The sequence below is a fragment of the Ciconia boyciana genome, chromosome 4 (assembly GCF_034638445.1).
Source record: "Ciconia boyciana chromosome 4, ASM3463844v1, whole genome shotgun sequence".
Classification (NCBI taxonomy): Eukaryota; Metazoa; Chordata; class Aves; order Ciconiiformes; family Ciconiidae; genus Ciconia; species Ciconia boyciana.
Genome location: NC_132937.1, coordinates 40,046,441 through 40,060,345, shown reverse-complemented (window position 1 = coordinate 40,060,345; position 13,905 = coordinate 40,046,441). Strand labels below are relative to the sequence as shown.

Here is a 13,905-nt window from a genome sequence, read left to right as displayed (position 1 = left end):
AGGACAGCATGAGGTGAAAAAAGACCCCAAAACATAACCACACTCTTTTTTTTCTCCTCATTATTACTGCAAGTCTCCATGGCATATGAAAATGCACAAAAAAGTGATTAAAAGCAATCTACCTCTAAGTTCGGTCAGAATATCAATTTTTTGCTCTAGAATTGCTTCAAGTTGGGTAGCGTAAGAATCCACATCATAGTCTACTTCTTCTGTCATCTCAAGAAGAGATTTTTCATCTTCCAGCCATCTAATAGATTCCTAGATAAAAGTTTAAAAAAACCCAACTAAATACATTAGCAAAGTTTCAAGACAAGTTTCAAGACAAAGAGCTGAATTACTTACACTTTTTCTCAAAATGACCACACTTTTACTGTCTAGTCACCTCACTATAACAGATTTCAATCCTAAAATGAATCCTTATTCCTAATTCAGCAAAATTGTGTGTTTTCTACATAATTTCTTAACTCCAGTAGTCATACCAGCAACAGATAAATCCCAGCTACCCCAGTTCTCTTCAAATTCAGAACATTAGGTGGCTGTAAAGCTAAGAAACTCAGAACTTTATGTCATGGTTATGTCCCCTTAGGCAGGTATCAAACTTTGAAGCCAGGCTTCAGTTTTAAGTATGGGCTGGTTGCCACTGACTATAATCACAGTGTCATTACTTCAGTCAAGGAGCCAAGATAATTCTGTCCATACTCAAAACCAGTTTTGAGAGAAGCTGTATAAAAGAAGAGCTATTTTAAGCTCTCTATTGCATGAGCTAACTCCCCAGACAGATAAGAGTACTGTAAAAGTTGGTTAAAGCAGCTCTTGGGCATCTTTGCACTCTGAATATTACAAAAAAAAAAGAGGGGGGGAAAAAAAGAAAAAAGTATTGCAGCAAAGAAGAACGCAACCAGGAGCTTAAAGCTTACAGAACCATGCAAAGCTGTGATCAGGAGAACTGATCCTATTGAAAATTCTTTGATTTAAAAAAAAAAGAAAGCAGCTGACAGTTCTAGGCATGCTGGGCCTGAAATACTAAAATTAAGTCTTTCCATCTGTGCTCAGTAGTCCAAGTAATATTGATAGCATATTCCAAACCCCATGTATGTTTTGTTGGCTTTCAGGATAGATGGAGCTCACATTGGGATAGGATTCATCTCATCTAATGTAAACTCGTATATCCAAGAAACAAAGGAAGACCAACACCTGTAGAGCACTGTCCTGGTTTTAGCTGGGATAGAGTTAATTTTCTTTATAGTAGCTGATATAGTGCTGTGTTTTTGATTTAGTATGAGAATAATGTTGATAACACACTGATGTTTTAGTTGTTGCTAAGTAATGCTTACACTAGTCAAGGACTTTTCAGCTTCCCATGCTCTGCCAGGTGCACAAGAAGCTGGGAGGGGACACAGCCAGGATAGTTGATCCAAACTGACCAAAGGGCTATTCCATACCACATGATGTCATGCTCAGTATATAAAGCTGGGGAAGAAGAAGGAAGGGGGGACATTTGGAGTGATGGCGTTTGTCTTCCCAAGTAACCGTTACGTGTGATGGAGCCCTGCTTTCCTGGAGATGGCTGAACACCTGCCTGCCGATGGGAAGTAGTGAATTAATTCCTTGCTTTGCTTTGCTTGCGTACGTGGCTTTTGCTTTGCTTATTAAACTGTCTTTATCTCAACCCACAAGTTTTCTTACTTGTGCTCTTCTGATTCTCTCCCCCATCCCACCAGGGGGGAGTGAGCGAGCGGCTGTGTGCTTAGTTGCTGGCTGGGCTTAAACCATGACAGCACTTTCATTGGTAAAACCTGAATTCCTGGATTAGGATAAAACAAAGTAGAGCTCCATCTTTTACCTGGAATACAGCCCTGTGGTCTTCTACTACTTGCTCTTCCATTTCTACCATTTGTGACACAGCTTCATGGAAAGTAAATAACTGTGGAGAAACTTCCTCTTCCTAAAAACAATAGTTAAGCTTGTTAGTCTGGAAAGAACTGTGGCTACAGAAAATATATTGCATGTGATCCATCCCATCACAGAACATGAGAAGAAATATGCAGAAAGCAGAACCTGTCAAAAATAGAACTTAATACTTCTAACAAGAAAATCTCCAGAAATGAGTGGAGAGCACAATAAATTCAAAATGTTCACAGAGTTAAATTTAACTCATATTCATTAAAGATTTCCAGCCACTAATCCTAGTGAATACTGGAAAACAGAATATTCCACATGAAAAAAAAAACAGGTTAAAGTATTGGGAGGAGGAAGTCACAAGGGAAGAATACTAATTTCTAGTAGGTTTTAACACCTACAGAAAACTCATTTTCTGTCAGGGCTTTTTGTTGTGTATACCACAATAGACAGACAACAATTTTCAAAAAAGAGAACAGCAATTACATTCAATACATTTCAGGAAATCAAAATTAAATTTATCCTTTGGGAAAAAAAGTGGAATAAAGGTAAAGTGAAAAATCTAAAAAGTATGTAGTTATTAATACATTAGAAGAATGCAGAACATGGATTTACAAACTGGGACAAACAGGACTTCTTTAGACATAAATAGTTAACAATCAAAATAGAAAGCGCTAAGTAGGCTACAATTAATGTTTTAGCAAGACAGTATGGTTCCTTATACCATGCCTTTAAAATCTTTTTAAAAACACATTGTAAAGCTTAATTGAATTCCACATGAACAACAAAAAAGTATGATATGAAAGGATATCCGTTTGGAAGGACTGTCCAGTGGGAAGCTCTAGGAATCACTAGCATGTTCTTATAAAATAGTCCTGGAAGAAGAGCCAGTTACTAAAATGAGAAATACAGCAAACACCATGAAGAGGTGTTTGAGAAGGCAGAGAGTCTTGAGAAAAATAAGTTAGGGTAGTAAGGATTTTTCTTTTCTGTCTTTCATCAGCATTTTCACAAATCAAGTTTTAATCCCTGTTGAACATTTAAGGAATCAGGACTAGAGCTGATAATCAGCAGTGAGGGAAAAATGCCCTTTAGAAGATGCCTCTCAGTCCCAGCTCTCCACTCATGCAGTCCAGGGAGACATCCTGGGAACATGATGTGGCTCTCTCCCAAACACTGCTCTGGGGTTTCACTCCATGAAAATCAGTATGTTGGGAAGAGGAATGATGGGTAGCTAGATTTCTAAACGCAGAGAAAGGCAAACTTGCTTGAAACAGGTGTTGCATGCAGGGAAAGTAATGGTGAAAAACACAAGAGTGTTAAATAAAATGGACACATTTCTCAGGCTACTTCTAACTACCTAATAAGAGATGAAGCTATACTGGAAAAAATGCACACTAAAAAACGTGAGAGCCTAGAGCAGACCCTGCCTAGACATTAAAAGCCCTAATCAGTAAGGAAGATAAAGAAAAGTAAAACATTCTCCTTTCACCCTTCAAGGAACCTTTTTTTTGTGTATGGGAATGAACATAATACCATAAAGTGAAAAGGTGAAGGGGCATGCTGTATCTACTTAATGATATTGCTAACAGGCTATAAATACACATTACTCTGGATTTGTTCTGCCACTGTATTTATCATCATCTCTTTCCACGTAATGCTGTAAACCACTCACGTTTTGTTCACAAAGCAGTTTGAGATCATCTCTCTGAGGAGAGCTCCCCACACCCCACTGTGTCTCTAAGTCATCGTTCTGATTGGGAGCATGGTGTATAATGGGACGGATATCTCCTGCAGCACTAGGATCAACCATCAGCTCCTTCACCCTACAATCAGAAAATATTTAATTTGTAAATTAGTAACTTCCTGTGCAAAAGAGTCACAACCAAAAATAAAGCTCTATGGGTTTATGCGCAATTTAATTAATTTAATAAGGATGATGATGTCAGCTTCACAAATTTAATGTACTTTCAGTGACAAAAAGATGTTAGTCCAACTCCTAAAAAGCATGGACCACTGAATTTCAACTACTTGCAGGTGGATTACAGTCCATCTTCTAGCAAGAGGCATTTTTTGACTGAAATCTTACTACTCATTAACTGTTAAGAGGGCAAAAATCTCCAAACCCTCAATATTAACTCCTTAACAATGAATAATATTTGAAAGAAAAGTTAATTCAGCACCCTAAACCTGACCATCTTTCTTTTTCTGTGCATACAACTGTGCTTTAAAAAAATTAGTCATTCAGTATCCCACTAGCTGTTATAAGAAAATCTACCAAGAATTCTGAAGAAAATAATAATTTGCAACCAAGTATCCCAGAGAATGAATAGATCCTTTAATTAAAATAATTTCAAAGGTGAAAATATTTTATTAAAATGTTAGGCTCTTGCAGCATGAAAATAGTTTAAAAGATTGATAATGATTCTGTCCAAAAAAAGCCCATTTAAAAGAATGTTTATGAAGCAGACACATCAAAGTCTGCAAATATAGCAAGTTTTAGAACAAATTCTTCATTTTTTAAGGGGAATTTTTTTTTCAAGTAGCACATATTTACTACAATGGAAACTGTATTTCATTCATCTTCAGAGTGATTAAAAGTTTTAAAAATATATACGTATTAAAATTGTTTTCTTTTTTAATTAGACATATTCAAATTACCCTAAACACAGACTTGTCAGATTTGGTCTACTAAATGTACAAAGGTGACATCACCGGGTTTTTTTAAATGTATGAAGGAAACTAGCAAGCCTGGATACAGAGTGTGGATGTTTAAGGAGGGTGAACAAAATAGTGGGAAGATGATTGCAGATCATGCAGAACCATCACCTGCCAAACAAAATAAAAACAAAGTATGTGTGACTCAAGGCAAGGGGACTAATGAAAGGTTGGTCTGTAAAATTACATTGCCATAAAGAAAACTTAAAAATAAAGATTCCATGTATAGAATGAAGTAGACCTGGTGATTGAAGGAGAAAAGTCGTCATACTCATAGGAAGGAGAGAGATCAGAGCGACTGCCACTACCCTGTGAGAAGGGAATGTCCGAAGGACTAATTCCAAATTCCTTTACTCTGCAGCAGCAAAATACAGCAGCAAATTAAAAGAAAATGTTCTCATAAACACAGTTAAAATGACAACTCTTTGTTTAGCATTCCTCTTTAATAGTTTAACAATACAATTTTTTTAATATTAAAACACAAGTAAGAGTGTCAACATATTTAAACCTTCTGCGAATAGAGTTACAGATCACTAACAAAATTGAACAAAACCAGTGGTGCTAATTTGCAGGAGACTATAATAGCAATGTTTCCAGAAGAATAATTCCAGATTTCAGTTCATGCAGTTAATAAAATTTGCTCTACAGTCAATATTCCATTAAACTGCTCCTTTTAACATATCAAACCACTACAAAACTTTAAATTCTATACTGCCCCGTCTTACACTGTGCAGACACTGGTGTTCAGCACCTAAAAACTAATTGTACTATGAAAATGATATATTGCTAGAAAAAAATTAAAATACTACACAAAACACATGAAGCAACTTTACAGTGATAGGCATTTACTCCATAACAACATACAAATTTAACACCAAGGGGAATAAACAGTTTCAGCATAATGATTTAGTATACCAGAAATAGGTATTTAATTTTGCAGTGTCTTTTTCTGGAGTCACTTCAGCAACGTGTATTCTATAAGGGATAGAAAGATCCAACCAGTTTTGATGAATGTGCAATGTCCTTCGTTATGTTACTGTAAGCAGGGGAGTAGATGCCCCCTTCTCACCAGGAAGGAAATCACATAGACTGGTCCAAGCCAGGCAGATTTGCTACTAACTCTCTTGATCCAAACACAAAGACATTCGGATACCGAGAGGAGCGGGCAGTAAGCTTCCCTAGCAGCCCTTTGTGCCCAATTAGCGACTGGCCGGGGGTGCCCAGCCAAGCAGGAGCAGACGTGGTTCCGCCCTATCTTTCACTGGGGCAAGCAGGCCACTAGGTGGTAGCCTCTTCTGACAAAACCAGGCTTTCTGATGGCCCAGAAGCTTGTTTGCCTCCTTTGTTCTTTGCAGCAAAGCGGGGGGGCGGGTCTCTGGGTCGCAGGTCTGACTGCAGGCACATGCAGGACCCCATCTCCACAGACATTAAACTAAGGAGAACTGCAGCTGCGGAAGGCTCCTTTCACACTCACTGAAGAGACGAACACTTTCAGAGAGCAGTACAGGTCTCAGAGGTGCTGCATCAGCCTCTGGAGGCGCTAATTTCTCTACACTGATTATAAAGTCACTGTTGGATTAACTGACTCTTTACTTAGGGGTCTCAGATATTTGCCTGAAGTTGGGAAGTATAAAATTTGGGCCACAGCAACTGCAGAATTTTCATAAGAATAAACTAGTTGAGATAGATATATGATATGATACGATATATCATATATATAAAAGAAACAGACTGGCAACTGAATGCAATTCCACCAAGGGGATGAAAAATCACACTGCAGAAAGGTATTTCAGCTAACACCCCAGGGAATCATCATGAAAACCAACTACCCCTAATGCAAGAGGTGATGCCTCCAGAGTAGGGGCAAAACTAATAGGGACATCTCCCACATTCTTTGCAATCCACACTATATCCATCTCTGGATAATGGCTTAAATGCAGTTTCTATTGATTCTCTTGTAATGGTTGTAAAAAGTGACAAATTAAATGAAATGTGAGCTTGAATCAGTAATCAGTATTTTGGGTTTAATCTTATTAAGAAATGCAAGTACGCTAAAATTATTCAAGTAGTTAAAATAATTATACATCATGGAACAACAGTATTCCAAACACCAGTGATCAACAGCCAGTATAGCTATAAGCAATAACATTTTCCATACCTATTTGCGTATCTCAACGTATTTAGAGTGTTTTCACATGATGCCATCCCTGGAGAAATTGTAGCGATCTGGAGAAAACAAGCCACGCATTAATAAATTGCTTTGTACAGATGAAAGGGTAGATTAATTAAAATTAACTTTATCCTTTTTAATCTCCACTTTCATTTGAGATGTTCTACAAAAACTGTCTACTATGTACAGCTGTTCTAATACAATGACATCTCAAGAAGAGAGATGTCAAGTCAAAGCTTCAATTTAATTTTTTCAACCATACCTGAAACATTAAGAATTCATAGAAATTTCAGTCAATTTCCCCCATCTCACAGTCTTCGTAACATAATATGTAAATGCAAAACTCTACTTGAAAAAATAAGACTCCTCAAAAAGGGAAATATGCAACTCAGTAGAAAGTAAGTCTGATGTATCCTGCAAACAATTACCAGATTATTTTTATATATATATATCTTTGTAGGCTGTTCTCCATTCAAGCAGACTGTATACTTATTTGAGAGATCTATTTTGGCCACAGTCCAAAACTGTACTAAATAATATTAAAGATAAGCATGTGTTTAACTATTTTCCTAAGTAAAGATTTATATTTTTTTTTCTGAACTGGACATTATCTGTAAATAATTCTTGATAGCTAATTTATTATTAAACATATCTGGAATCTATAAGTCTTTCCTTTTCCAGTTAAATAAAATACCCTGAAGGTCTCACCTTCTTTTCAGCACTCAGCAAAAATAATAACTGTGATCAGGCAACAGTGGCATCATTGTTTGTCCTAGCTTCTCTCAGTAGTCCAATTTTTTCATCTGTGCTCCTTTCAGGAGAGCCATAAAGGCACTACCCAGGACAAACACCTCTATGATCCCACACACTAACATTTTTTCTGGCAGCACAGCATCAGGAGACTGAAACTGATGAAGATTAGATAATCCTGGTCTTCTCTTTCATCCTGCTGCTGACATTACTGTATAAAAGCACAGATAGTCATCCTGAGAGGAATTTCTCCTACTGAGGAGAAAGGAAAAATATGCAGTGGGAGGGGGTTAGAAAGTCTAAAGAGCCTGCTACCACATAGACTTAAGTTTAAACCTCTAATAATGGTACGCATCAGTTACTAATGAAAACAAGAAGTGTAGATTTAAAAAGATCATATGATTGCATGTCTCTCTATAAAGCATTCTGGGTGCTAATTAACAAAACCCCACAAGTTCCTAAAATCCTTCCAAAGTCATTTAACGCAAAAGGTTCATGCATCTCTTCCATCAGTTTAATGTTCAGGGTATACCACACATGGCAACTGTCATAACGCCAGGGGACTGCTCCAACTTTTTGAAGTGTATAAGGTACAGCTGCTATAGGGAAGTGCCACTGTAGGTGCTGTCAGCCATGTCGATACCCCCTTCAGGGCACAAGAACCCATGCATAAGACTCAGTCTGTTGAAACAGAAACATGCACTACATCATATGTCCTCATGCCTCAACAAGTCCAGTCCAGGCAGGACAGGAGGACTCCAACCTCTCCGTCACTCACTTCCTCATTCATAATTCCAAATGAGGATGGAAAAAGCAGCACTATTTATGGACAGGAATATTCTTAAGACCTGTAATTATCATTCTTCCTATTTCAAATGTGTCTACATTGCTTATAAGCCATCACAGTGGGATCAATAGCCCTTTTGGGACATTGAAGTCACCAAGTTCCTACTCTTCCCCTGGAGAGCTGAGGGGTCTGGCACTTCAGCTATGACTGCAGCATGTCAAGGATGCAGCATGTCAAAGATGCAGTACTGGTTAAAAAATGAGATTATTCTATGTAGCTACCTTGCAAATTTCAAATTATTATATATTATCCTACTATGTAACTCTTCAAAAACAACTTGAAATACTGTGTTCAGTTTTGGGCCCCTCACTACAAGAGAGACATTGAGGTGCTGGAGCGTGTCCACAGAAGGGCAAGGAAGCTGGTGAAGGGTCTAGAGCACAAGTCTTATGAGGAGTGGCTGAGGGAACTGGGGTTGTTTAGCCTGGAGAAAAGGAGGCTGAGGGGAGACCTTATCGCCCTCTACAACTACCTGAAAGGAGGTTGTAGGGAAGTGGGTGTCGGTCTCTTTTCCCAAGGAACAAGTGATAGGACAAGAGGAAACGGCCTCAAGTTGCACCAGGGGAGGTTTAGATTGGATATTAGGAAAAATTTCTTCACCGAAATGGTTGTCAAGCATTGGAACAGGCTGCCCAGGGAAGTGGTGGAGTCACCATCCCTGGAGGTATTTAAAAGACATGTAGATGTGGCGCTTAGGGACATGGTTTAGTGGTGGTCTTGGTAGTGTTAGGTTAATGGTTGGACTTGATGATCTTAAAGGTCTTTTCCAACCTAAATGATTCTATGATATGGGTTTTGAAACTATTTAAGGACAAGAACTTCATTAAAATTGCAACGACTAATAAAGTTCAAGAAAACCTATTTATGGTGACTGTATGTCTCTGGATTTCTTTAGAATGACGCAGATCCTAGTCATAACTGTCCACGGGGAAGTTATTTTCAAAATAATCTTTTGAAATTTTTTTGAAATTTGAAAAGAATAAGTTTCCAAATCATATTTTAACCTTATACACGGACAAGATGCTCCATCCCTAAAGATGTAACTTTTAAAATTGCAACAAGAAATTCCGTAAATGATAAAAGGCAAAGTCAAATAAAAATTAAGTGTAGAAATTACCAAAATAAATTTGACTCAAATGTCCCATTTAAAGATTAGTATATCAGAAAGGAAGTGGAAAAAGCCCAGTAGGTATTTTATACCAGGGCATTTCAAGAATGTCTCAGAAAGTTAAAATCACAAGTTTTTACTACATCATTTTATATGCTTTCCATATTAAAAAGTGTCACATATTTGCAAAATGTCTTACTCTCTAATAGCACATTAGAACATTGGATCAAATCTTTGTATTGTTGAGGAATCCTTTTACAATAAATGCCTCCTCACTGACAAGCAAAACCAGCATCTTAAAAGAGGTCAAATTTTGATTAATTATCTTACATGTTCAATAAATAATATTCTCCAATTGAATAATTCTTCTATGTTGCGATCTCTTTAATTTATTTTTCCTGTAACAGGCTAAAATATTTGGGAGGAAATGCTATCATTATCTACATGTTACCTTGTTATAACAGTATTGTACAGTATATAACAGTATTGTACCTAAAAAGTTCTTCTATGCTTTAATTTACTTCACATAAAGTAGACACTCTTCTAGAGAACATAGCAGTGATCTCTACAGTCAATTGCAGAAACCTGAAGTGAAACTACTCATTATTAAACTATTTTTGCATTAATTTTTAGAAGTTCAAAGCACCACTGTTAATTACATGGCCCTGCTGCAAACAAGCAGTCAGTGTACCTGCAGAATAAGTACTCTTTTAATTTACTAAAATACTGTTCAACTTTAGCTATTATAAACCATAATGACTTGCCCTTTTCTTTCCCTGTATATTTCATCAATAAAATTTTGCCAGTGTATGATATAAAACCTAAACATGAACATGCTTACAAACCAGACGCACCCTGCCAAAGAGCCAAATGTAAATACCACACTGGAAGGCTGAATACATTTTCTTGATAAAAGAGGCAAAGGAAAACCCAGAAGAGTGGTAAAGCTGCAGATCATTATCCACTCTTCTCACCACTTGGCCACTGGAGTGCAAATCTCTCCTCTTTCCAGGGAACTGGGGAGGACTGGAGGTAATTCCAGGCTAAGGTATCTCCTACACCTCCCTCAATTCAATATACGCTGTTCAGGAACCTGTCAGATCTCTAGACAGGCAGCTTTTTTCTGCGTCCATCTAGTTATCACAGGAACAAGCGCTGCAAATGCGAGAGCTCAATTCAAACAATCGTAAAGATGCACTGGAGGTTTCTTTTCTTTCCCTCCTTCCTTTCAACTATAATTCAGAGTAAGTCATAACTACCCAAGTGCTCTTCTTCCCACATCAGTACCTTAAGAAAAAACACTGCTGATTAAATTCTTGATAAAAATTACATGTAAACAAACACTAAAACCAGAATGTCACAAATGGTCCTAGTACTGAGAAACTACATGAAAAAGTAACAGGAAGAATGAGTTTGAAAGCAGTATCTCATCATGAAAGGGTTTTCTTATTCTTAATTATAAAGTGACTGTAGTTATGTGAATGAGAAAATAAAAAATAATTCAAGCATATTTCCACTCACTTTCAGAGGGGATATTTTCCTTAATTTAGAACTATATTGAATATAAAAGGAAGGAATGCAAGCTTTATCAGAAATTAAACACCCATAGATCATGGATTATTCTTGATGGCATTCTCACATATTTAAACAGGAAAAAATGTTATGTTAACTCTATGAGAAGAGTAATAATTAAATAAAAAAGCTTCACCAAAATGAAGGCAGCTTGTTAGCACTTTAAGGAGTGGTAAGGGTGATGGTGAGAACTTCATGAAACATTCACAAATGTTAATCCTTCTATGTACAGAGAGCAATTCCCAACAGGCTAACTTTCCAAACCTTCTTCAGCAGTGTGGATATGTTGGCTAGAGATGCACAGTTTAGCTTTCTGATCCTGAATAGGATTTATGAAGTTATGTCTCAGTGGAAAGAAAACAATCCTGTGTTTTCATTAGAAAACTGAAGAAGAATAAAAGATTAATAAAAAATGCTGTTTTACCATCATTTTTAAATTAGAACCATACCTAACATCTAAAGAGAAGACTAGGCTGCCCTAACACCATGGTTTTCATGTTGTGGTCTGCAGACTTCTGTGGCCTCTAGACTAATTCCAAGGAGCCTGTGAAAAGTAACCAATGCAAATGTATTGGGTCTGGTTGAGATGGAGTTAGCTTTCCCCATAGCAGCCCTCATAGTGCTGTGCTGTGTATTGGTATCTAGAAAGGTGTTGATAACACACCAGCGTTTTGGCTACTGCTGAGCAGTGCTCCCACAGCATCAAGGCTGTCTCTCCAACATCCCCTCCCCTCACCCCCAAAGGCCAGTAGGCTGGGGGTGGGCAAGAGGTTGGGAGGGGACGCAGCCAGGACAGCTGACCCCAACTGACCAAAGGGATATTCCATACCATGTGACCTCATGCTCAGCAATCAAAGCTAAGAGGAAGTGGGGGGGGAGGGGCACTCATTATTACAACATTTGTCTTCTGGAGCAACCGCTACTAGTACTGAAGCCCTGCTTCCCAGGAAGTGGCTGGACATCACCTGCTGATGGGAAGTAGAGAATAAATCTTTTGTTTTCCTTTGCTTCTGCGTGTAGCCTTTGATTTTGCTTTATTAAACTGCCTTTATCTTGACCCACAAGTTCTTTTCCATCTTATTTTCTCCCCCCCATCCTGCTGAGGAGGGGAGTGATAGAGTGGCTTGGTGGGCATCTGGCGGCCAGCCAAGGCCAACCCACCACAGCAAACAAGCCTAACAGTCAGTGTCCACTGCAGAGAGTTTGCATTTCCATAAAGGAAAAACGTTAAGGATGCACAAATAAAACCACTGGGCATCTGTGCTTTTATCTGTCCTTTCCACCATCTGACAGAAGAATTCTGTTTTTCAGACTGATGCAAATGCACATTTATACAGTATACAACTATTCATCCCATCTATCCCAACTACTTCTCCCCTCAACAGCCTAGAGCATATTCTGATGCCTTTGATACCAATTCTAAAATTGCCTTTGTCATTTAAAGATCATAACTCACCACTATACATCCAGTCTACACCACCTTTTCCAAAATTCTGATTCAACAAACAATACTCTCATATAATTAAGACATTATTAAAAACAAACAAACAAACAAACAAAAAACCCCTCAAGCTAGAAGTGCTTCTAGCTAGGTGCCTAGCTAGAAAACTAGAACAAGCAATAAGAAAGGCCAATAAAAAGTGAGAAGGGAGCAAGTTATCTGAAATGTCTCTGCTGAAAGACTCACTCCAAATATCATGTCAGTTAATGTATAAACTTGTCTAACACATTGCCAGTAGCAAGTGACCATTTCTAAACATAAGATCCTAAATTCCCAGCTTCTTTTCTCTTTGTAATTGTTAAAACATACAGTTAACAAACTTACCATACAGGTACGGGAGTTTTCTCCTATGAATGAATCTCTTAGCACCTGAGTAAGTTTACTTGCTCTGAATGGTGTATGAGGTTTATTTCGGCCTAAGGCTCTAATGCACTCCTGAAAGAACAAACAGGTTTACATTTATTCAATCCATGTTAAAGAAAAATGCATACTACAAATGCAATTCAAAATCAGAAAATATATGCCTTAGTTATGCTGCTGTCCTCTAAGATTTCATTAAAATTTACTATTAAAGCTTGAATTCAAGAAGCGTTAGGCTTTTACCTCTCATTAAGTTCAGTAGAGAGGTAGGAACTTAAAAAGGATTTAGGAGCCTAAAAACTTTCTGTATCTCATCCAAAATGTTTACATATATTGTATCCAACAACAATAGAAAATTAAGTGTTGATGTTAAATCTCCAGACTAACAACTATTTCTGATTATGAGCAGCAAAAGCCTGAATGATCTACAGCCTCTGCCAGCAGAAGAAACGTGGACAGTGACTCGCGTTAACTCTATCAGTTAAAAGCAGTAGCTTTGATTCTGGCTCTACCACTTACTTACTTTCTTTACAGCTCAGAAGAAAACACTGGTGCCCAAACTTTCTGAAAGCTTCCACAGGTCACAAACCTAGTAAGTATAGCTCTGTATTGATGTACTCGATATTGGAAGACACTTGAAAATGTAAGTCATTCCCTGTTTTAAAATATTCTTCATGTGAAAAAACAGGGATAATGTCTCCCCTTTCACTCACAAGAAGGGTATGGGGCTAAACTAATATTTGCAATTGGTTGGAGTTACAGAGAGAAATACTGTACAGAAGTAAATATTAAGAAATTACTATAGAAGTTACGGCAGCAACTAAGTACAACAGTGCAAACCAAGATTGCACTAATCTAAACATCACTTCTGCCCACTCAGAGTTCTAACATCAGATAATAAATTACTTCTTACAGAAAGAAAGTTTAAATTTCTGTTTTGTTGTTGTTGTCATATTTTGATCATTCCAGTTTCTGGCTTT

The 13,905-nt window shown here is 37.6% G+C and overlaps 1 protein-coding gene across 5 annotated transcripts in view; it reads right to left on the bottom strand.

Annotated features, from left to right (window-relative positions):
- The window catches only part of KIF2A (kinesin family member 2A), an 85,213-nt gene that overhangs the window by 7,654 nt on the left and 63,654 nt on the right, over window positions 1–13,905 (bottom strand). For 3 of the 5 annotated variants that reach the window (XM_072859062.1, XM_072859063.1, XM_072859064.1), the window contains exons 15-19: window positions 12,890–13,000; window positions 6,776–6,843; window positions 3,575–3,725; window positions 1,844–1,945; window positions 123–258 (exon numbers count right to left, since the gene is read on the bottom strand). In XM_072859062.1, the coding sequence (XP_072715163.1) occupies window positions 123–258; window positions 1,844–1,945; window positions 3,575–3,725; window positions 6,776–6,843; window positions 12,890–13,000 (568 nt within the window). Of the gene's footprint in view, window positions 1–122; window positions 259–1,843; window positions 1,946–3,574; window positions 3,726–4,858; window positions 4,973–6,775; window positions 6,844–12,889; window positions 13,001–13,905 lie in introns of all 5 variants that reach the window. The other 2 variants (XM_072859066.1, XM_072859065.1) reach the window with 2 other exon arrangements.